Below are 25,022 nucleotides of genomic sequence, written 5' to 3'. Positions count from 1 at the left end.
ACTCAATACTTGGCAGAACAGTCTGTAGTAGATATTTGCCAGTGTTCCTTTCCCCAAACCTTGCTCTGCCCATAAAAGCAAAAGTTCCTTAATGAAGATAATAAATTGTTCTATAATTATTTTTTTGTAAAGCCATCTGATTTTTCTATGTAGGAAACAAATGTTTGCAAGTTCAGATAGATTTAAATAGTAAGTGATATTCATTCATTCAATAACTCTCAATACCTAATACCATGTATTAGGCACTGTGTTAAGTACTGGGGTTACAGAAAGAGGCAAAAGACAGTTCCTGCCCTGAAGGAGTTTACAATCCAATAGGGGAGACAATATGCAAACAAATATATGCAAAACAAGCTCTATACAGAATAAATAGAAAATAATTTAAAGAGGGAAAGTACTGGGTATAAGAGGTGTTAGGAAAGGATTCCTGTAGGAAGTTGAGACTTAAAGGAAGCCAGGGAGGCCAGTAGATTGGAAAGCATTTCAGGCATGTCATTGCTAAGCTACTTTCAATTGTATCTGACTCTTCATGATGCCAAATGGAATTTTGTTGGCAGGGATAGTAGAGTGGTTTGTCATTTTTCTCTCCAGCTCATTTTACAGATGAGGAAAGTGAGGCAGAATCAAATGACTGACCCAAGGTCACACAGTTGGCAAATCTCTGAGGCAGATTTTTAACTCAGGAAGATGAGTCCAGGCATGGAAACAACCAAAGAAAAGTTTTCTTTGTCATAGGAAGGTTGTGGGTTATGAAGACATTTATGAATTTTGCAGTCTGAAAAACAGATCTATTCTGAAACCTAAGGTTTTTTTCCCCCTGTTCTCTGGCTATTTGTTGATATTTTATTTTCTTTTTCTTGCTGCTGCTTCCTGAGAAAGATGACCATATGTAATATTTTCCTTGGGCTTGGAAAGAGAAAGCACTTGTTGCTATCCATCTTTTTCCTAAAGGTCTCTTACTTTTCCTGAGAGGGGTGGGGGGGAGGGGAGAAGCTCAAGTATTGTCTTGCTTTTTCTTACCTCAACCCACCCCAGGAAAAGCAGTCTGATGAGCCCCTGCCAAAGGCATCCTTAAAGCTTTGTCTAGCTTTCACTTTACACTCCCTCTCCCTCCTCTATGTTGAAGAAATATATTTTCTCATGAACTTTAATAACCCTATTCACCTCTGTTCTTTGTGTCTTTGTATATGTCCTAATCTTGTTGTATGATTTACCATAAGCCATGAAAGATAAGTTCCCTAAGGCAATAAAACAGGCAATAAACATTTATTAAGTGCTTACTATGGATGCTGCCCTCAAGGATTTTACAATCTAAAGGGGGAAGAAAACATGTAAGCAACTAAATGTAAACAATATGTAGATAAGATAATAAATGAATGATACCAAAAAAATATATAGCAATATGAAGCTGTTTGGTTATTTCATTTGAGGGATTTCATGGAAAGAATACTAGAGTGGTTTACTGTATCCTTCAGTAGGATAAAATATCATTTTATAGATGAGGAAATTGAGGCAAACTGGGTTAAATGACTTTCTAGGGTCACTCAGCTAGTAAGAATCTGAGGTCAGATTTAAATTCATAATGATAAGTCATCCTGTTTGTAAACCTAGGACTTTATTCAGTCCTCCACCTAGCTGCCCATATATGGGAAATAATCAACAAAGAGAAAAGTACTAGAACTATGAGAGATTGGGAAAGGTTTTCTGTAGAAGGTGGGGTTTTAGTTGGGACTTGAAGAAAACCAGGGAAGGGTGAGGTGGGGCAGAAATGAACAGGGAGAGGCATGGGAGACAACTTGGGAAAAATGAAATGGAGTATCTTCTTCAATATACAGCAAGGAGGCTAGGGCCATTGAATTGCTGTGTTTCTGTGTGTGAAAGGTATAAAAAAGATTGGAAAGAGGGAGGGGCTAGATTATTAAGGGCTCTGAAAGCCAGCAAAGTAGTTAAATGATAGAACTAATTTCAATTTCCTAATTGCCATTTGCATTGATATTTCTCTAATATTTTCAATGCATATCTTGATTCTGTATGATTGATAAATATAGACTCCAGTTTTTAAAGAAAGACATAAGAACACATTTAGTTAAAGGGTACATTCTATCAAAATGCAGCATTGCCAAAATTAAAAGCCCAAATTGACAGAACTCTTGGAATATGTGTAAAATGTAGCATTTGTTCACAAGAGGAATCTTGTTAACATTCTCATACATTTGCAGAAAATTACAGAAAATTCCTCAAAATACATAACAGGAGAAGAAACAAGGAATTGCATTGTTCCTCTCTGTGATTCTGAAGGTAACAGAGAACCAATGGATTTTGTGTAAGAGAGGAGAGATGAAGTCAGTCTTGGTCTTTAGGAAAATCAGTTTAGCAGCTCTGGGAAGAGACAATGGAAAGGGAGTAGAGCTAATACAAGGACACCACCTGAAAGGTTGAAACAAGAACATAATGAGGAGCTGAACTAGGGTATAGTTATGTGAATGGAGAGAAGAGGTTATACCTAAGTTATATTGTAGAGGTAAAAATAACAAGATTTAGAAATTTAGTAGATTGAGGAGTTTAGGGTAACATTGCATTAAGACACAATTTGACTTCACTCACTCAAGAATCTTCAGTGACTCCCTAATAACTCTAGGATAAAATCCCCAAATATAGTACTTAAAAGCCTCCCACCTACCTTTCCAATCCTCTTTCATATTCTTTTTCATATACTTTCTCCAATCCAATCAAATTAATATGTTATCTGTTCATTGTATATTTTAAAAAACCTTTGCAGAGAAAACCCCAAGCATGAAGTTGGACATGACTTTACAATAACAATAAAATGAGTTATAATATATTTGATGCCATCAGAATGTTAGAACATCATTTCCACAGTAAAATGCCAAGAACATAGATCTAAATACCAAAAACCAATTATAAAAATTTTTACAAAGCCAAGCCAATTATATCTCTGTTGCCTTTCAGGTGTATTGATCACATTAGGGAAGTAATAAATGCATCTTGAAATGAATGAATTGAATTGCTTCCTTCACTCCTCCACTGAACCAAATTCTGTCCATCACAGATATAATTTGTAATTCAATAACCACCTTCATTGAGTATGAATATTACAACTTTAATTGACCTATATTTTTCCCCAAACTCCAGGAGTACAAATCTGTACTATATATCTATCATCATAGGCCATGCACAGATAACCAGTAGCTGCTTCAAATATTGACATTGCTAGGCCTCCCACTGTGAATGAATTCTGGACTAATACAAGAAACCTAGTAAGTCCTAAATATTTTAAAGATGGAAGAAAAATCTAGGTTTTGTAGCCCATCTTTTGAACTTAAGTGAAAATGTTTGAACACAGGTCAAAATGGTAGAGATGGTGGTGGTACCTATAGTCAGACAGCCTTCCTAGCATGCAATAAACTGGAGAGGGATTTCAGATTTGAACAGAGGACAAACTATTAAGTTCCACCCACCCTGACCTTAGAAGTGGGGGCTTTCAGTAAAAAATAGAGAAGTCAAAATAAGCAAATGAAATGCATAGAAGTGAGCAGAGTGGGCAAGTGGAGAACTGCCAAGGCTGAAGCAAGAAGTCCTGGCCAGATATTAAATGTCATTTTAGCTTAATCTAAGGATGATTTCACTTGTTGCTCCCCATACCCTAGTGTTAGGATGAGCTCTGGAGAGCCAGAGATAGACATTCTGGGATCTCTTTTGAGAGGCTCTTACAAGGTAGTTAGTGAGATCAACTTGGGGACTCTTCCTGTTTATCTGCCCCCTTTACTCCTTTTGTTAGGCATAAATGTTCCCTAATAGAGAGCTCAATAAAGGAAAGCCTGCCATGCTGGTCTTTCCTCCCTTCCCCTTTTCGCAGCTGCAGACTATGGTCTCCAATTTTAAAACATGTCTCTTTAACTTATTCTTCTTTAAGTGTTTTCTCAGTGTGCATGTGATAATGTATTAAAATCCAGATGGCTGCTCAGACCTATGCCAAATCTGCTTACTTGGTAGCGAGATGATGAATGGAGGGAGGACTAACCTGGAAGGGAAAATGAGTACCAAAGCTTCAGAAACCCAGTTTGGATTTGCTAGCACAACTTTGAGCCACATAGTTTTTAGAGCATGAGAGGGAGAAAGAGAATTATATTTTGTGTTCAATTTCTTTTTGAGACCAGAAACAATAAGAAGTCCCAAGCTATACAATGTGATGCACTGATAATCATTTGACTAAATTTTGTTTTTATGCATATCTAAAAAAATAATTCCTTTCTGAAATTAGTGATGGAATGAATGCCATCCTTCCACCAAAATGAAGAAGGAGGAGAGAAAAAGAGGGATTCCCTCTTCAACAGTAATTAAGCTCAATCTGCCTTGCCTATCAGTGCCACCTGCTACTTAGAAATTATAAAACAACATAATTGTAGTTAGACTGCATCCAGTCCACTGTCCATATTTCCCAGATGCAGAAATGAGGGCCCAGGGGAGTAAAGTAACTTATCTAAATAACACAAATAGGCTAGAACTATAACATCCCAGTTTTCTTGACTTTTAGCCCAGAGCCCTCTACTCCATGTGTTGTTCCTGTCATTTTCATTATGCATGTACAAATATTTATGAATTACTCAGTAAACCAACATGCTAAAAACTTGAGATACAAAAAGGTAGAAGATGATCCCTGCCCTGGAAAGGTTTACAGTCTATGTTCTCTAAAGTGAACCCCTAACAAATACATCTGTTGTAAAAGAAGGTATGATAGAGCAGAAAGAGCCCTTTGAATTCAAATTCTGACTCTTCCACTTACTATCACTATAAATTTTTGCAATTCATTTAATCTTTCTGGGCCTCAGTTCCCCTCTAGTAAAATGAGAGGGATGAAATTCGAAGTTATTCCAGTACTGAATTTATTATCCTCCTAAGAAAAATAAGCAAAAGCAATCTCTACCAATTCCCTTTGAACAAGTTTATCAGTTCATTCAATATGAAAAGAAAAAAAAAACATGCACTCTTCAGATGGCTATTCTGGATGATCAAATAATCTTTAAGAGCAAAATCACACAATTAAACATATGTGGTTATGGATGGACAGATAACAGGACATGACAAAGGTTAAATTATCCACTCCCTTCCTATCCTCACAAAGCCTATTCTGACAAGGGGAAGTCTGTAATAGACAGAAAGAGGGCAAGAGCTCTTTTCCTCCTAGAGTCTGATGGGGTGAAGGAGTTTATTTATTTACTCTAAGGGCATCTGGGAGTAAACTTGACTCAGTGGTTCCAAGAAATGGGTTTCATGTTTTTGTTTTTGTTTCATTTGTCCTTTTCAGTTCTAGGTAAAGGCAATAAGTCTCAGACCCAAGAAATCTAGTCAAGGGAACCTTGGATTCAGGATTACAGGCTGGATGCTATTATCAATCTAGGAGGGAAACCCTGAGGAGCCAAGGTGTGGGGGAGATAAACCTAGGAGGTTTCTGACTTGGTGGTATTTGCACTACACAGAAATTGAGTTAAGTTGTTAATTATTCAGTCTTTCTTTCCCTTCCCTAGAGGGTGGAGGGGGGGAAATGTTTGTATGTTTGTTCTTGCTTTACTTTTCTTTAAAAAAAGTATTCCTTTGTAAAAACTAATTGGATTATCAAGTAGTTAAATGAAATGGGGGTGTTTGGTTCTCTAAAAAGAGAGAAATATAATTGGTTTGGGTTTGAGCCCAATGGAAGAGATAAAGAGACTTCTCTAAACTCCTGAAGACATTGGAGAATTGAGGGGGGGAAGAAATGGAATGATAAATAAAGAATTGGGACAGAGGGGCAGAAATGGAATAAATAAGGGCAAAACTAGAGCCTGTTACATTAAAAAAATAAGCATGACTCCAAAGGAGAAACAGAAGATATGACTTTCACTCTTTGCTCTTACCCTGATATTCCTTTGTAGAAAATATAGCCTATATTTTCAGATTTTTTTTCAATGTATTCATTGATTTTATTGATTGTTTTCTGGTCCCCATTTTGCCCTTCCCTCCTATAAAATAGTTTATTATATGGAATGGTTTTCTGAGAAGATGTATGGGGAGGGATATAGGGGAAAATTTTGGTAATGTTAAAAGCAAAAACAAACAAGATAGAAGTTGGAAAAGATAAGTTTTTCTGTCTTCTTTTTTCATAGAACTAGTCAGCATCTAGTTTCTACACAAATTATTTGCATTCAAATGGACAATTCTGAAGGGATAGGTTCTTACTGATTGCCAGAGGTAAAAGGCTTATCCCTTTCAACCAATTCTTGATTCTTTCATCTGGATTTTAAACTCAGAGGTTAGAATCACCATCATTAGCTCAAGGTCAGTGAGGTCCACAGAGGGGTACATAGATTTTATTCTTCCTAGGGGATATGAATGCTATCTTGTTGGATTAATCATACTGTAGCATTCTATATACAAAGAAGAGAAGAACTTTTACTGGCTATGTTACACTAAAGCAAATTGCTTAAACTCTCTGTACTCTGAATTACTCTTAGGTATAATGGGCATATTAACACCTGCAAATTCTCCTCAACAGATCTTCTTTTCATCCCTTCCTCTCTACTATCACCATAACCACCTTGATTCAGAACCTCATAGTTACTAAAGATATTTTAATTTATTTTAAACAGGACAGTGGCAAGTCTCATTGCTCTCTAAACCTTCCTTCACACAGCTACTGTCCTATTTAAAACAAAATCAAGCATCTTTCACAGTTTTCTGATTATTTTAGAATAATAGACAAACTCCTTAGGTTGGTATTTAAATTTTTCATATTTGCATAAACTTTTCATTCCAGGCTAATTATATATCATTCCCCTTACAAATTCAAAGCCCCAGTCAAAGAGGTCTATTTGTGGTTTCTTAAATATGGGCAGCCAGATAGCACAGTGGGTAGAGCACCAGCATTGAAGTCAGGAGAACCAAATTTGACCTCAGACATAAACTATGTGACCTTGGGCAAGTCACTTAACCCTGATTGTCTTGCAACCATGGCTATCTCTAGTCATCCTGATTCATATTCTGAACCCAGATGACCCCAGAGGAGAAAGTAAGGCTGGGTGAATTAGAATAGCAAACAACAATTCCTCCTCCCCAAATCCAATTCATGTGCATGTCATGGCATCATCTCCCTGTCTTCTTTGAGAAGGAAAGACAAATATCATCAACATCATCATCATCATATATATGACCATCCCATCATTTCTTGTCCTTGTCTTTTCCTAGACTGTCACTGATGTCTGTAATGCATTCCTTCCTCGCTTCACAATCTCTTGGAATTCTTACTTCTCTACAAGACAAACTCAAATTAAACTATGTAGAGACCTTTCTGGATTCTCCCAAGTATTACTTTTGGATCTCACTCCATTCATTTTATTATAAATTTTCAGGCACTTTTCAGTCTTATCCAACTCTTTCTTGGCAAAGATATTAGAGTGGTTTGCCATTTTCTTCTCCAGCTCATTTTTAAGATGAGGAAACTGAGATGAACAGGGTTGTTTAACTCGCCCAGGGTTACCCAGCTAAATATCTGAGGCTGAACTTGAACTTGGGAAGAGGAGTCTTCTTGACTTCAGATACAGCATCTATTCACTGAGCTATCTGCCCATGCATTGTAAATATCATATCTGTTTATACATTAACACTATATTCTCAAAGGAGAAGGTAAGCTCTCTAAGGGCAGGGACTATTTAATGTTGTCTTTTTGATCTTAGCACCTAGCACAATGCCTATCACAGGACAATGATTGTTAAATGTGTGCTGATTGCTGAGTGGCAGAATCACAGAATTATCATTCCAGAGCCAGAAGGAATGGTAGTGGTCATCTGGTCCAAGCCCTTGAGAGAATTGCACGAGACAACAAATGTCAAGAGCTATTTAAATTATGAAGCACTATAAAAATGTGAATATTATTACTGTTGTTATTACTTCTGTTGTTGCTATTTTCCTGAGCAAAGCATATTTAGAAATCTTCCAATAAGTGTTCTGAAATACAAGGGCAGTTTCTATGAAAGGAAATGAAAATGCTCCAGACTGAGAAATCTTGATTACATTGTTCCCAGGTAGGTGGCTGCTAAGGTCAGCTTGATCACTATCTGGAGAACTGTACCTTGGAGACTAGTGAGGCAGCATTTCAATTTCAGTCACAGAAAGCCAACAATTCCACTGTTGTTTTGGGCATCTCCTCAAACAGATTTTTATTCCCTTTATCCCCCTCCCATTTATATGCAGCATTTCACTGGCAAAAAGAGAACCTCCTAGAAAGGGAAAAGAGGTAAAAAGCTATGGACATGATAAAAAGAAATTATTTTCTATTAGCTTATCTACAACTGTCCACTTATTGGCCACCTAGGGCCATGTGTTATTAAGGAAGAAAATGTATATTCATATAAATTACTATGTTTCAGTTCATCTATAAAAATGACTGAGAACTCTTACAAAATGCTGTACATATTATAGGAGTTAGCAAAAAGAAAAAAAGATGTGTCTATCCTCTGATTATTTTTTCCCATTTCTACAGTTATCCTAGAAAACACATGCAAATAACACTGAATTAGAAGACAGAAGACCTGAATTTTAGTCCTGATTTAGCCACTAACTATATTAGTGGTAATCCTGAGGAAGCCCATTTTCCCTCTAATAACCGGGGATCAGGAAAGGTCTCATGGAGGAGGTAACACATGAGATATGATTTGTATGGAGGGAGTGATGGAAGGATTCTGAAGGATAGAGCAGATGAGAACACATTGCTGGCACAGAAAACAGTATGTACAAAGAAAGAGATGAAGGACATGGAATTTCATACAGGAAATATAGTCTGACTTATCTGTCATGTGAAGTATATGAAGGGGAGAGTAACTTGAAATCAGTATGACTGGAGACTGTTCAAAAAAGGTTTAAGCAACAAGTCAAAAGGGCACAAATCTTGGAAGATTGCAAATCCTTTCTTTTCCATTGCCTTGGTGATTTTTGGTTAATTCACTTTACTTTCCTGGGCTTCAATTTCCTCATTTGAGAAAAGGGGATGGTCTTTGAGGTCCTCTTCTATAGACTTGGTGAGACTTAGCTAAGGGAACCAATAATTCTTGTCTACAAAGTTGAAACCAGGAATTTTGGGGTCTAGATCCAGTTGGAAGTAGTCAACACAGAGGATAGTTTGCCCTATGTATGGCAGTATCAGGAGGAAGAATGGTTTGACTCTCCAAGTGAGTCTGTGTAACTTATAATCTGCAATTCTTCAACCTTCAGGAAAAGAAAAGGCATAGTGTGTGATGAAAGTGAGACATGGGGGATAGAGAGGGAATGAAATTAAGATCTTGGAGAGAAGTGACAGAGATGGATAAATAATGACATCATGCAGCAAAGAATGGCACAGGACTACAAAATGCTGGGATGTGAGGACAGTAGGCTGTGGACTTCCTGGGGGAGGAGTCACACCACTGTCCAAATTCTGGGGTGCTGGAAGAAAATCTCTGGTCTCCCTGCCCCAATTAAAGCTCTGGGTCACACTTGAGGTCTTTAAATGGCAGAAGGATGATAATCTGTTAGGAAGATTGTACACAGCATTCTCCTCTGTGCTAAAGAACTTGATGGCCTTTTATGATCTTTTGGAAGGGAATCAGATTCTGTGACTGAGGAATGACAGGGCTTTCAGGCAAATGGAGGAGGATCTTTGAAGCAGCTGTTTAGTGCAAAAGGAAGTAGAAGCACCTGAGTTCAAATTTGATCTTAAGGCACTTCTTAGCTGTGTGGCCCTGGGCAAGTTACTGAGCCCATATACCTCAGCTTCTTCATCTGAAAAATGATCTGGAGAGGGAAATGGTAAGCCACTCAAGAATATTTACCAAAAAAACTCCAAATGGGGTCACAAAAAGTCAGATACAACTGAATAACAACTCTAAAGCTGAAACCTCTAAAGGTGTCTCTCCAGCAGGGTTTTCACTTGGAGAAGCTGTTAGCTTCCTTGTCAGGGTCCCACATTCAAAGACAAAAACTTTTAGATACTCCCATCAATCCCTTCCCACCCAAAATATCATGTCAATTCCCTACACACTGAGAATCAATAGCAATTTCATTATCAAATAACCCAAACAGAAATTTATTCCTCAATAAAATATAATCAGATATTCATAGGACAATCTGCTTCCCCTTTTCGTTTTGGAGAAAAAATATTATATAAAAACTCAAAATATTCATTTGATCTAATCTGGTACAGGTGCCTCTTGCAATAATTCTCCCTTCTACAGAATGGTTGAAATTCAGACATTGCCCTAGATCCTTAGTACCCAATATGAGCAAGTCTCTGAGCAAGTCATTTGTTTCCTCAGCTTTAGTTTACTCATCTGTAAAATGAGCACCTATTTTCCAGGATTATTGTGAGGATCTAGTTGGTTAATACAAATAATGCACGTCGTAAGCCTTTGAGTGCTATATGAATACTAATTATTATCTAATTCTGAGTTGAAATAATAATTAATGTTTGTGCCAAATCAGGAAGAATTTCTTAAGCACTGATTGTCAAACAATACTATTTGCCAAAAGTCAACAGAACTGGAACAGAACATTTGATTCAATCTAACTCAACTGAATGACTAGACAGTAACTATTTACAACTATGTATAAAATGCTTTGCACATGTAAATCAAATGTATAAGTGCAGGTATATTGACTCATATACTCAGTTTTAAGCAAATCTAAGATCATAAATTGAAGAATTCATCAAAGGTAAATTAGAGGAGATTCTTTTGCTTGATGAAGGATCCATCATGGGATAGATAATTTCTGAAGTTTGTATCCTCTGTAGCTTTGAATTCACTAAAAAGACATTAAAGAAAACTATCTGGGTTATTTTTGTATCTAAAGACAGCCTTTTTTAAATTCTAAAAATTAGTATTTTTTCAAAGACAATTCACCTTCTCTATTTTTTAAACTCCATCTCTTCATACTCCCCCCAAAAGAAAGCAAAGCAAAGTTACCTGTTAAAAACATAGACAATTAAGAAAAAAAATTCCTGTATAAAAAAAAAAACAAACTTTCTCAGGTAATAATTTGATAATTATCAGTTGGTGGTGGTGGGGGTAATTTGGAACTAGCTCCTGGAATGTCAGAACTGAAGGATCCTTTACTTCAGCCTAGGGAGAGAAATGATTGAATCTAGGTAACCCAGAATCTTAGGGGCCAAGTTCCTATCAAAACATGGGTCTCCTGATTTCTAGGGTCCTTGGAAAACAAATTCCAATAGTATAGGTCATTGGTTTGCATGTGATGTGTGAACTGATTCTGTTCACAGAAAGGCAGTTTTTAATCTTTATTTAATTTGGAATATATTTTATGCCTGGCTAAGTTAATATTTAGGAAAATGATTGTATATATTGGATTATTTCCAATTGAATTGAATAAACTTTTCTTGGTCGTTAAAATTTTCAACATGGTTCCAAATGACTGAAAATATAAATTAACAGTGTATTAAATTCATTTGTTTACTTTTCTTTAAAGAGCACAAAGCATAGTACCAATAACCTTTAAATGCAATGAATCTATTTTGCAAGTATGTGCATAATGGCGAGATAAAAACATAACTTGAAAGACAAAAAAATAAAATAAAAATTTGGAGAATCAGAACTATTCTAGAATGGAACTAGAGGTAATATATTTCTAATACTAGGATTTTCCAAATGGGAATTAGTGTGATCAGCTTCTGGGGATATATGTTCAGCTTAGGTTGGATGACATGACCTGGGAGGTCCTTTTGAATTCTGTGGTTCTTGGATTTTGGTTTTTCAAAAAAAATGAAAGATCTAACTGCATTTTGTAAACAAAACAATGTACTAATCTCTACTAATATAAGTTGACTACAAAAAGAAGGAAATGGGGAAGTAATTATTTGGTAACAATTGTTCTAGTAGAGGACCAAGGAGAGAAATTATTATTAATAACCAATGATTTGGAACAGCTAGGTGGCACAGTTGATAAACTACTGGCCCTGGAATCAGGAGCACCTGAGTTCAAATCTATTCTCAGACACTTAATAATTGCCTAGTTGTGACCTTGGGCAAGTCATTTAACCCATTGCCTTAAATAAATACAATTTTAAAAAATAACCAATAATTTGGAGAGATTCAGAGTTCTTCCTTCTTTTAAAGTCTAGATTTAAAAAAGTTCAGGCTTTTGAAGGACATTGTTGTTATAGAGATTGGATTAACTTCCTTGTTCAAGACCCCATCCAGGTGGGGCATACATTCTTTGAATAGATTGCCCAGTGTAGGCAATGATCTGGGTACAGAGATAAGTATCTCTGTCCAAGGGTGACAGTTCTTCATTGTACACCTATTCTTTTTAAAAATTTTTTTTTGCAACGCAATGGGGTTAAGGGACTTGCCCAAGGCCACACAGCTAGGTAATTATTAAGTGTCTGATGCTGGATTTGAATACAGGTACTCCTGACTCCAGGGCTGGTGCTCTATCCACTGTACCACCTAGCCACCCCAAACATCTATTCTTTCCCAAGGACATATTAAGCTGTGAGCCTACCATCACGATGGTCTTTGGTTTAAGAGAGATGGCTAAATGAATATACTGGCCTTATTAATAAAATGATTAAGTTACCCAGAAATTTATGTCTATTTGAACCTTTTTAATTGCCACACTAATAAAGTTTGCTTTAGTTACAGGAAGAAGCAGTCTCACAAATAAGGCAGAATAAGTTGCCACCTGCAGGATGTGATTTCAGATGTCCTAGAAAGTCCTCCAATAATCCTATGCTTATAGAGTGACTGAAATTCTACATAACTTCATTCTTTTGAGAATAAAGTTTTAGTTTTTGTTAAAGTAAGGAGAGACTGGTTCCTCAGAGCACATGCTACATTAAAATTTTCCCAAGAGGCATAAAATTGCAAGCTCTTTTAAGTCATGCTTACATTTTTTTCTGCTTTTTCTTAATGTTATTGAAAAGGGAATTTAATAAGATGAGGGAATTTCACCTGGGCCTCCCAGAAAACTTACTTTCTTAAAGCCTAAAGATACTTAGATACCATTTCTAAGAGAATAATTATTTTCTAAAGACTTTTTTGACACCTGCTTTTAAATATGACAGGTATGAATATCAATTAATTTTGAAATTCACAGGTGATGATGAGGATAAGAGGACATAAAAATGTAAAATAAATAAGTAGTAAAATACTTTATAGAAATCATTTGACAGCTTTGGAAAGCTAATTATAGGTATATATAGAAGCTACCTTGGAATCAACACCTATGCAATATTGTATTTAGTATACAAAGCATCTATCTGTGAACATAGAAATGTGGAACCAAATTGAAGCAAGGTATACTGACAGTTATGCCACAATGTATCCTTGGACAATTTAATTTAAAAGGAAACAGGAAAGCATATTCATTTTTTTCTTTCTTTTTTTTGCCTATGGTTGCAAAAACATTTTCCCCCTGGACAAATCCACTAGAGACAAAAATGTAATAGACTAATAATGCTGGTCTTTGGAAAGAAAAAGAACAACAACCTGCAACTATCCAGATCAGAAAAAAGGCTAATCATTGATGATAATGGTTTTATATAGGGTTTTACTTCTCTATCCAGTGAAGAGCTAATATTTGGGTAGATTTTCCTATACTTAAAGTTTAGAGGGAGAAAATTCCTTTTGTTATTGAAAATGGGAAACAGAATAAATGATTTTGTTTATAAAATGGATTTCATACTTTAACATAACGTGTGCTACCAGTTTAAATTATTACCCCTAAAAGCTCTTAAAGATAGGCATTGCTGCCCTGGGCAAGAATAACCCAGGCCTGGATGGATCCAACAGGCATCACTATATAGAGGTTATGCAACAAAGATTCTTGTTTGGGGTAAGGTTGGACTCAATAACCTGTGAGATTGTTTGCTTTGCATATTTCTTTGTTAATAAAAAATTGAGATTGGCTCTCTATCTCACACACCCAGGCTACAAGTACATCCTTGATCACAGCCTGTTTTCAATTCTGATTAGCACAGGAAAGCTGTTTGGTTTCTCCCAATCTGGGTCAGTTTGCCTTTCCTTTTGTTGCTCAGTTAATTCAGTTGTGCCTCACTTCTCATGACTTCATTTAGGGTTTTCTTGGCTAAGATACTGGAGTGGTTTGCCATTTCCTTTTCCCATTCTTTTTACAGATGAGGAAACTAGAGCTAACAGAGTTAAATGACTTGCTCAGAGTCACATAGCTACTAAATGTCTGAGGTTGGATTTGAACTAATGAAGATGAGTCTTCCTGAATCTGGGCTTGGCACTCTATCCACTGGGCCACAGAACTGAAATTCTATCAGCTTCACCCTCTTCCACCAACAGAGTCTACAGGTCTGAGACATCACATTCAGGTCTAAATGGGTTTTGAATAGGAAGCTCTTCAAGTGTATGTGAAATATAATTTGATTTATAAAATTTAGATGTGTATGGAATATTTAGGGCATAAATTGAGGTACAATGGCATATGACAATCATTTTTTTTAATTTGAGATAATCAGGGTTAATCATAGGGTCCCCCAGTAAGTGTCTGAGGCTCAGGTCTTCCAGATTCCAAGACTGGTGCTCTATCTACCTTATCAACTAGATGCTCCCATGATAATTCTTTAATGAACTCAAGGCCAAGATCCTGCAGGGTCACCAAAGGTCTGTGTCACTGTGCCTTTTCTCAAGGCCCACTAGGAAATGTGACTGGAAACAGGTCAAGTCACCAAGAGCATTCTGGAATTCTAGGCAAGATACTAATGAACACAGAAGGAGGAATTCCATTATAATATCTGGTTTCCTAGAGCTCCCAATGTGGATGAGCTATTGAGGCTCTCTAAGGGTTCTGGTTCCCTTGAGATGAGTCCAAATGGACATTTGGACATAAATGATAGATCTGAATAAATTCCTCAGTTGAAGGTGATTCTGCATTAGACAAATTTGTCCTAAGGAAGAACAATGGGGCTAGTAGGAACCAAAATCCCCTTCTCATGGTCAGTTTTGGACTAGAGCAGCTCTATCAGGTTCAATGTCTTATAAACTGTCTTTCCTAAGATTTCCTGGAAGTAATGAATATTCCACAGCTCAAATGTGCTATCTAATGTTGTTTATGTTACTATTTCACTAAGTTGTTCAGAGTAGATTGCTTTGAAAACTATGAATAGGTTCAGAGATGAGAGATGTTTTTATGAGGTCACAGTTCTGATAAGTTTACTTGCTTGAACCACAAATTCAAAGTATTCTCAGAGTTCAACCTTTGCCTGAACAAGAACCCTTCCTCAACAGCCTCAACACCTGGTCATTTATCTTCTGCTTAAAGTAAGAGGAAACTCAGGGCCTCTGCTTTTGTTTGTTTGTTTGTTTTTACAAGGCAAAGGGTTAAGTGGCTTGCCCAAGGCCACACAGCTAGATAATTATTAAGTGTCTGAGGCCACATTTGAACTCAGGTACTCCTGACTCCAGGACTGGTGCTCTATCTATTGTGCCACCTAGTCGCCCCATTACACTAGTTTTTAAATTATTAGGAAATGTTTCTTGCCCTCATGCCTCTCTGCAATGTTCACCTGTTATTTCTAATTTTGTTCTCTGGGGTTAAGTACAAAAAGTCTACTGGAAATCTGGGTGGTGCGGTAGATAGAGTTCCGATCTGGAGTCAGTAAGACTCATCTACATGAGTTCAAATCCAGTCTCAAACACTTACTAGCTGTGTGACCCTGGGCAGGTCACTTAACCCTATTGGTCTCAGTTTCCTCATCTATAAAATGAGCTGAAGAAGAAAATGGCAAATCATTTCAGTATCTTTGTCAAAAAAACAAAACCAAACCCAAATAGGGTAATAAAAAGTCAGACATGACTGAAAAATAATTTAACAATAACAAAAAAAAGTCTAATTTCTCCTCCACATGACTTGTGGATTCAGACATTCCCTTCTAAGTGTAGATTGTAACTTAACATACATCTCACAATCATAAGATTTAGCCCTGGCAGGCACTGTCGATATCATTTGATCCAACAAACTCCTCATCTTTTGGAAGAAGAAGATGGGATAAAGAGAAGTTAAATGATTTTGTCCAAGTTCACCGAGGCAGTAAGTGGCAGAAATAGCTCCTTATCCTTCCCCCCAAAAAAACTGAACCAAACCCCTCACTTGATTCAACCATCCTTTCCAGATATCATTCTTTCTTTTTTTTTTTTTTTTTAGATTTTTGCAAAGCAATGGGGTTAGGTGGCTTGCCCAAGGCCACACAGCTAGGTAATTATTAAGTGTCTGAGGCCATATTTGAACTCAGGTACTCTTGACTCCAGGGCAGGTGCTCTATCCACTGTGCCACCTAGCCACCCCCATTCTATCTTTCTTTAACAGCTAAATTCCTAGCAAAATTTGTCTATGATTGTTGCATAGATTACTTTCACTCTTTTCAATACCTTATAATCTGAATTTCTATATTATCACTTAACTGCTCTCTCCAAAGTTACTAGTGATCTCTTACTGGCCAAATCCAGTGACCTTTGCATAGTCGTCATCCTTTTTGACCTCTCTGAGACCTATGCTATAGTTAATAATCCTCTTTCCCTAGAGTGTCTCTGATGATGCATTTTTGACTATCACCCCCCACATAAATTTCTATTTATTCTAAGGGGTGAGTGATTCACCCATTATTTAAGTAAGAGAATATTCACACTGAAGATATCACTGATCTTTTAATGATAATGATAATATATAATATTACAGCCATACAGCACTTGAAGGTTTTCAAAGCACTTTTAAAATGTCAATTCAATTAATCCTTTCAAAAACCCTAGAAGGTAGGTGCCATTATTCTCATTTTGCAAATTAGGAAATTGGATCAGATAAAAATTTAGAGACTTACCAGGATCACACAGTAAATCTATATGGTAGGACTTGGACTCAGGTCTTCCTAATTTGAAATTCAGTGTTCTATTATACCACATAGTTGTCTATATGTTTTGAAGTACTGAAATCATTGCTATGTTCAGATGGCAAAATTAGGAGACTATGATAATAAAATAAGACAATGCAATTACAGAACCAGGAAGAGTGTTTATATCTCTTTTATGAAGAACATCTCTACTTTCCTCTCTCAATTCCCAAGTGTTTCATCAACATATAGAAACTGGCTACATAAACCTAAAGGCATTAAACTTTGTTGTTCCTGGGAGCAAAAAATATACATTTTTTAAAAAGTCATGTTTTCACGGGGCATTTCTTTATTTAGCCACTATTTTTAGTTACTCAGTTCCTGAGAAAAGCAATTAGCTACATTATAACTTTTTGTGCTATATAACCAGCTATACTAATTACACTCTAATTAGCCCCACACTATTTCACCTCTTAATGGGTATTCTTTCTCAAATAGGTCTTTTTTCTACCCTATATGAGAATAGGACAGTCATTCAATTTTATGGCATTGAATTATTCACAATAATTTGTGAATTTCTTAGCACACCACATAGAAGCAAAAAAGCGACTTCTAGGACATCTCTAGATTGAGGGGAGGCCTGGTGAGGAAATCCCCTCTACCCATGAAAATTAACAAATATCATCAATAAACCAACTCTTATTTTAAGGCAAAGTGAATCACTTATTATTGTTGGGAAGCTAGAGATGCGTGGAGAAGCAAAAACAAAGCAACCAAATAGGTATTATCAGTTTGATTATGTGTGATCTTAAAGCTCATGTGGGGACTCAGTTTCTCCATTTAAAAAACAGAATTAGCATAGATGGAAAAATAAGAATTTAAAAGAAAAGAGAGCTATTTAAAAATTCTAAAGGGACAGACACTTTTATATCTATATGATTTCAAAAACATTAAGAATCTATTACTCATGGGAGTTGCCCTATGCTTTTGGTCCACACATAGGAGAGCAAGTAGGGCTGAGCAGTTTAAAGAAGTGGTCCCCAATAATGTGGAGGAAATCCTGGTACTGTTTCTTAACACCTGCTTGATCTTGAGCAAAGTCATTAACTTTTCTGGATCTGTTTTCTCAATTATAAAAATGAAGGTTGAACTGGGTGATTTCTAAGGTTTAAGTTTAAGTTGAAAATCCTAGCATTCTAATCCCCTCTACTTAGCCCTATTCTTCTTAGTTTCCTGCAATTTCTGGCAGAGAATAAACAATTCATTGGCATTGCTGTCAGCCAGCCAATTTCTCTGATCCCTTCAGAAAGTGCTAAAGGTTTAATCAAAAGATCATAGAGCTAGAAGATATGTCAGAGACTATCTACCCAATTCTTCCATTTTACAGAGAAGAAAGTGAGTGTCAGGAAACTTACTCAAGGTTACATAGGTACTAAAAGTATCTGAAGCAGCATTTGAACCTATGTTCTCTGATTCCAGGGACAGAGCTCTTTCCTCTGTACCATACTTCCTTAAAAAAAAAAAGGTAACCTTTCTATCACATAAGGAGGTACAGATCTGTGTGCGCTGAAGAGTTCTAGGTCTTCGATTCCATCCTAAAGGAAACCTTCTGATGTAGTATCTTTCACCTACTGTGACCTGTAAGAGACTGTCAGAGCAGCCTGAAGTTCCTAGGAGAAAGGAATAGGCAGGAAGGAAGACAGGAGCTAGAATTCTAAGTTTTACTGAGTCCTTATTGCATGAAGTTTTGCCCTTTATTCTTTTTTTTTATTTTTGCAAGGCAATGGGGTTAAGTGACTCGTCCAAGGTCACACAGTTAGGTCATTATGAAGTGTCTGAGGCTGAATCTGAACTCAGGTCCTCCTGATCTGGTACTCTATCTGCTGCATCTTTGCCCCTCATTCTTGAAGTAGACCATGACATCAGGGAGGTGATACCACTATAAGCACATTAATTGTATTTAAGTAAGCCAGAGGAGCCAGATATGTATCAAGATGACTGTAGCTGACCCCAGGTCTAATACTCTACTACACACTGGCAAACAAAAAAAATGAGATTGATTTCCTTGAGTGACTAATGACCTGGCTTTGAAAGGAATTGCCAAAGAGTTCTACAAGAAGACTGAGCAGAAAGAATAAGAATCATGTGTAGTTTGGTGAATTTGTGAAAACACTAGTTCCATTATTATAATGACATAAGATGAAATGAGATGTGATAGACCCTCAAGAGTTGGAAGGAACCTCAGTGACCATCTCTATTCCAATCTATACCTGATCAGGAATTCTCTCTGATATAGCCCTACTGAGGAATCACAAAGCCTCTATTTGAAGAGCAAGGCACCACCTACCAAGCAATTGAACTACTTTACCTTTTAGAGGGGTTCTCCTTATTTTGAAATCTAAACATGCCTCTCGGCAACTCCCACTCAACTTTCTAATCTCATTTAATTTCATCAACTCACCAGTTTAACAACCCCACTCTATTTTTATGACTAATTTATCATTCTCCTCTAAGAACATTCCAACCTTTTAAAAATTCTTTTCCTTGGTTTGCTCCCTTGGCCATGACAGGGGGATGAATTTATCAGTTTTGGAAATTCCTGAATACCATCTATTAAATTACAAAGGAGTTGCAATCTGCATCAGTGAAATCAGTGCTCACAGTGATTAAATCATATGTATACTGAAGAGTGGGGTTAAAGAGATATTCAGCTGCTTAGTGAAGTCAAAACATTAAAATGTTCTAACTTTTTTTATTTTTTATTTTTTTTGGCAAGGCAATGGGGTTAAGTGGTTTGTCCAAGGCCACACAGTTAGGTGATTGTTAAGTGTCTGAGGCTGGATTTGAACTCAGGTACTACTGACTCCAGGGCTGGTGCTCTATCCACTGTACCACCTAGCCACCCCTGACTTTTTTTTTTTTTACTGGTGGAAGGATATAGAATTTGGCTGACATAGGACTTAGTTTCAATTTCTTATTTTAACTTTGGTGAGAATATATCCATCATACAAAATTTTTAAAAAAATTAAAATACAAGGGCGGCTAGGTGGCGCATTGAATAGAGCACCGGCCTTGGAGTTAGGAGTACCTGGGTTCAAATCTGACCTCAGATAATTACCTAGCCATGTGGCCTTGGGCAAGCCACTTAACCCCATTGCCTTGAAAAATCTAAAAAAAAATTAAATACCATTATCTAATTACACATATAATAAGCACTGGAACAGGAATTTGAACAGAGGAATTAAGTCTAGAGGCCATGGGCACTGCAATGAAGTGAACACTGGACCTGAAGTTGAGAAGACTCATCTTCATGAGTATAAATCTGACCTTGGGAATTTACTAGCTGTGTGACCTGAGCAAGTCATTTAACCCTGTTTGCTCCAGTTTCTTTGCCAAGAAAACCCCAAATACTTTACAAAGAGTCAGACATAAGTGAACAAGTTTTGAATCAATGGTCACATTTTTTTATTTCACCATACTTCTTAGAGGTACAATTTAAGCATGAGAGAAATGCAGGTAATCTCAAAAAATGAAGTGTTTTTCCTCCTCTTTCTCTTCTTTCTTTGGAAAGCCTATCACCCACTGCTCCTAGTATTACTAGCTTAGCTATGCTGGTAGTCTTAAGGTTGCTGAATTACTCTCTACTCTAGGGCCTGGACTTTCTGAGAGTATTCCCTGCTTCCATCATAATTACTGACATGTTTCAATCCCTTACTGCTTTGTGAAGAAGGCAGGTGACATAGGACAATGAGATGTGTAAGCAATTCCTGTCATTCATAATACAATCTCCTATTTCTCTCTCATCCCAGTGATTTGTAAAAGATCCTAACTTTTCTGGTCACTCCTTTCTCTCCTCTGCTTTCTTTCTTTATAGAGAATCTTATTATGCATAAGATCCTTGAAACCTAGGATCCTGGAGCCTGTCCCCCCGCCCCGGGGCCCTGAAATGATGCTAGAGAAAAAAACAGCTCAGCATAATCACACAAAGCAAAGCTTATATGAGTTATAACTAAATTCTTGATGTTCTGATATCCAGGAGTCAATCAAAGAAGACCTGGGTTTCACAGAATACTGACTTCAGATACTACCTGAATGAATCCCCAATCCCAGGGAACACATCAATCAACAGGGACAATTTAGCTTTAAATCCTGCTGTATTTAGGGGGTTCTCCACCTTCCATACCCCATATCAAATGGAATTAACTGGGCATTTCTCCAGTGTAATAGTCTCCTACTGTTTATTTAGTATCCTATAGCCTGCAAAGAAGCTGACTGATTTCTCTGGAGCCTGCCTTCTTGTTTTCTATGTTCTGTGCCTTTCTGAACTTATCTAACTAATTCATCTATCCATTCATTCATTCAATCAATTTTTTAAAAACTGTTTTTTACCACTTCTCTGTAAGTCTCTCTCTCCCTTTTTTGAATCTTAAGAATTTTCTCCATTTAAACCAGTAACAAAGAGAAGATATTCTTTCTGTTAGTAAGAGGAGAAAATATGAAATCTGTACTTCTTTTTATGAAGGCAGCTAGATGGCGCAGTGAATAGAGCACCAGCCCCGGAGTCAGGAGGACCTGAGCCCAAAATCCAGCCTCAGACACTTAATAATTACTTAACTGTGTCCCTGCAAGTCACTTAACCCCATTGCCTTGCAAAAACCTAAAAAAAAAAAAAAAAAAAAAAAAAAAGAATAGAGCCCACCGTTTTCTCTAACCAAAGTAACGTCAATAGCTCCCTTGCACTTACTCTGCTTCTACCTACCTACCTTGCACTCCAATCTCCTGCAAACTGAACTACACCACACTGCCAGAATACTTCAAAATCAGAGTTTTTAACTTGGTGACTTTAAAATTGTTATTATAATATTTTGATAACTATATTTTATTAAAATTGGTTTCCTTTGTAATTTTTAAATTTTTATTTTATACATTTAAAAACTTTATTCTGAGAAAGATCCACTAGCTTCATACATTTTTCTCCCTCTATTGCTTCCCTCCCCCTCTCCCCCTGACAGAAAGTTCTACCTTTATAATCATGCTAAACAATAGATCCCTATTGATCATCTTATGGTCAATATCTATAATACAAAGAAGAGGTTAAGAATTGAGAATGGAAGAATTTCATGAATACAAGAACTTCAGCAATCCCCATTAGCCATAAGACCAGGTCTGTGCCCCTTACCTGAGGAGTTCACAATGTAACTCCAAATTATCTTTCCCAATCTCTTTACTCACTCAGTGAAGTCTATGCTTCAGCTACACTGGTCTAGTCACAAAGCTTTGGAAGGTTAATGCTTTTGTACAATATTGCTCTTGCCTGAAACATGCCCAACTTCACCATTCCTTTCAAGTATCACACTCCTTTATATCCCCCACAGTATTTTGTTTACTTAACCCAGATACTTTCAGAACCAGTAATTTTGTTGGTATGGGTATTCCCTCCACCTATTAAATGTATAACTTAGTTGTAGCCATGAGTGAAAAATTCTCCACTCCAAGGACAACTTGGTGATGAGCATTCCTATACTTACTTGGACTGACCCTTGTATAAGAGATGTTTATCCAAGTCTATTGATAGACCTGTTCTCAAGTTCTGTCAGCTTTGATGGATATAGTAGAGCTGAACTTCGGGTAGCAGAGGCATTGAAATTCTAGGGTCATATCTAACTCAGCCCTTCTTGACTCTAGTGTCCTGAATATTCCTGAAAACAAATTTCACCACTGACAGGAGGGGAAGGAGGTGAACATAATAAAATAAGTATTTTTGATGGGATAATGGTAGAGAAAAATCACTTATGATACCTTCAGCTTACACAGCTTACTGAATTTAGCTTAGTCTTCCTTTTGCTAATTATTTCCTATTTATTCTGTATATAGCTTGTGTTGTATAGAGTTGCTTAATATTGACTTTCCCATTACTCCCATTGAGGACAGGAACTGTCTTTTGCCTCTTTTCTAAACCAGACACATAATAGGTGCTTAAGAAACAATTAATTAATTAATTGTTTCATTCATTCATTTATTAAAACAGGATAAATAATCTACCACAAGAAGCAGCATCAGATAGAGAGAAGCATATTGATTTGGGAAGTAAGAAAGTAAAAAATTGGAGTCTGTTTCCATCTGTATGAATATCAGATCCTCATTAGTAAAAGGAAAGGGCCGAATAAGATAATACACTAGAGTTTTGAAACTTTATTCCCCCTTTTCACTAAGAGATATGATTCATTTTAGTCAGGCTAATGTCTTTCCCACTCAGGCCTCTAAATTTATTATACTTGTTCTTACATACTCATTAACTTTTAAGCTATTATTTCTACCCTCTATGCTCCATTCCTTAACCTAGAATACCTTCTTCATTTCTCTAACACTTATCAGGAAGACTGAGGATCAAGTATGTTCCTTAGTTGTGTGACTCTGGACAAAGCATAGTCTCTCATAACTTCAGTTTCTCAAATGTGAAATTGATGTAATATTACTTTTATTTATAGAATGAGAAAAATACTTTTATAACAAGATATCATTAAAATTAATTTTTTGTTCCTCATAGCTTAGCTCAAGTCCTTTTTTCTAAAAACCTTTCTTGTTTGCTCTAGCCTAAATTCTTAATTCCTAAGTTATTTATTGTTGATATTACATATGAGATACTTGTTACATTTTTCATTGCTTTTTCCTTGCGAAGCTTGCAAGTTTTTTAAAAAAATATTTCATTCATTTGTTTTTCCCACGATATGCAATGGTAGTTTTTACCAATCATTTTTTCCCAAGGTTTTGAGTTTTATGTTTTTCTCCCTCTCTTCCTTCCCTTTCGCCTCCCCAGACAGAAAGCAACCTGAAATAGGCTCTTCATTTATAACCATGCTAACCATATTGATCACGCTGTGAGAGAAGAATCAAATCCAAATGGAAGAAAGAAACATTAGAGAGGACAAAAATGATAAAATATATGACATCTTTTAAAAATTGAAGATAATATAATTTGTAAGTTTTTGAGGACAAAGACTTTTTGTCTTCTCCTTTTCTTATCTCTACTCATCATCAAATACAATGATAAGCACACAAGATTCCATGTATTTAATAAATTGATCTTGACTTGAAAGTATAGACTTATGGCATTACCAAGAAGAGACCATCTAATAATCAAGAGTGAGAACAATGATAGCCTTTCTTGGACATTTATTTATGACCATCATATCCTGAACTTTCAAAGGGTAAAGGAAGGAGAAGAGGTGTTGCACAATTGAGGTTGGCAGCAAAATAACACAGAACTTCTGGGGCAAGTCATGGTCTAGCACAGGAGGTTAATAGTCAGTGATAGAAAGATTTGGGTTCTGCTCTTACTTAGATTACTCAGCTTTATTGACATAACTGAAAATATCTTGGTAAATTATTTTTTCTACCTGTAAAATGGGCATAATTGCTTCCTGCCATTTGTATGCAGAGGAAAGTATAAACCAATGAGCTTCATGGACAAAATTTGAAAACACAAAGAATTGTTACATGGGCATCAGTTTCAGTTTTTCCTACACTCTGATACTACAAAGAAAATGATAATGACTAGAATTATCTTCTGTCAGAATTCAGAAGAAGGGACAGGGCTTGGATAAGCCCTAAACAAACTGGATATTCTCTTTTCCTTCTCCACTAATTTCTCATGCTGTCATCTTTCTCCCTGGTTGTCTATTCTCTTGCTCCCTCTCCTTTTTAACAGCCACCCATTTATCTGGAAGGCTACTCTTCCACCCCTTTATGCTGCCCCAACATATTTCATCATTTTAGCAATTAGAAGTGGAGATTATGTGGTGAAGGTCAGTACAATGTTTGTAGCTGGTAGCCTCTCTTCTATATACTGCAGGGTGAGACCTCATGTAAGTTCTTTATCAATTAGTGTCCCAGTTCTAGTTATAGATATTTTGATTTTGGCTATTTCTCAAACCCTTAACCCATAGAAACTATTAACTTGGTCCTTTTTTACCTTGCTGGCCTTCAAGATGTTGATTTGTTCTTCATACACAGTATCTCTATTTTTCTCCAGAAACCCATCTGAGTGGTACTCCACCTATAGCCCAATGCAGTAGGAAAAAGGAGAAAATAGTCAGAACTTTAACCTGAGTTTTAACTGCAAAGTTTTCAG

At 36.6% G+C, this 25,022-nt stretch overlaps 1 protein-coding gene across 3 annotated transcripts in view; it reads right to left on the bottom strand.

Annotated features, from left to right (window-relative positions):
- The window catches only part of MYO5B (myosin VB), a 565,377-nt gene that overhangs the window by 150,015 nt on the left and 390,340 nt on the right, over positions 1-25,022 (bottom strand). For all 3 annotated transcript variants that reach the window (XM_074208686.1, XM_074208684.1, XM_074208685.1), the window contains exon 14: positions 24,864-24,947. In XM_074208686.1, coding sequence (XP_074064787.1) covers positions 24,864-24,947 — 84 coding nt within the window. The remainder of the gene's footprint in view (positions 1-24,863; positions 24,948-25,022) is intronic.

This window comes from Macrotis lagotis, chromosome X (assembly GCF_037893015.1).
Source record: "Macrotis lagotis isolate mMagLag1 chromosome X, bilby.v1.9.chrom.fasta, whole genome shotgun sequence".
NCBI classification, from domain to species: Eukaryota; Metazoa; Chordata; class Mammalia; order Peramelemorphia; family Peramelidae; genus Macrotis; species Macrotis lagotis.
This window is presented reverse-complemented; position numbering and strand designations above follow the sequence as displayed.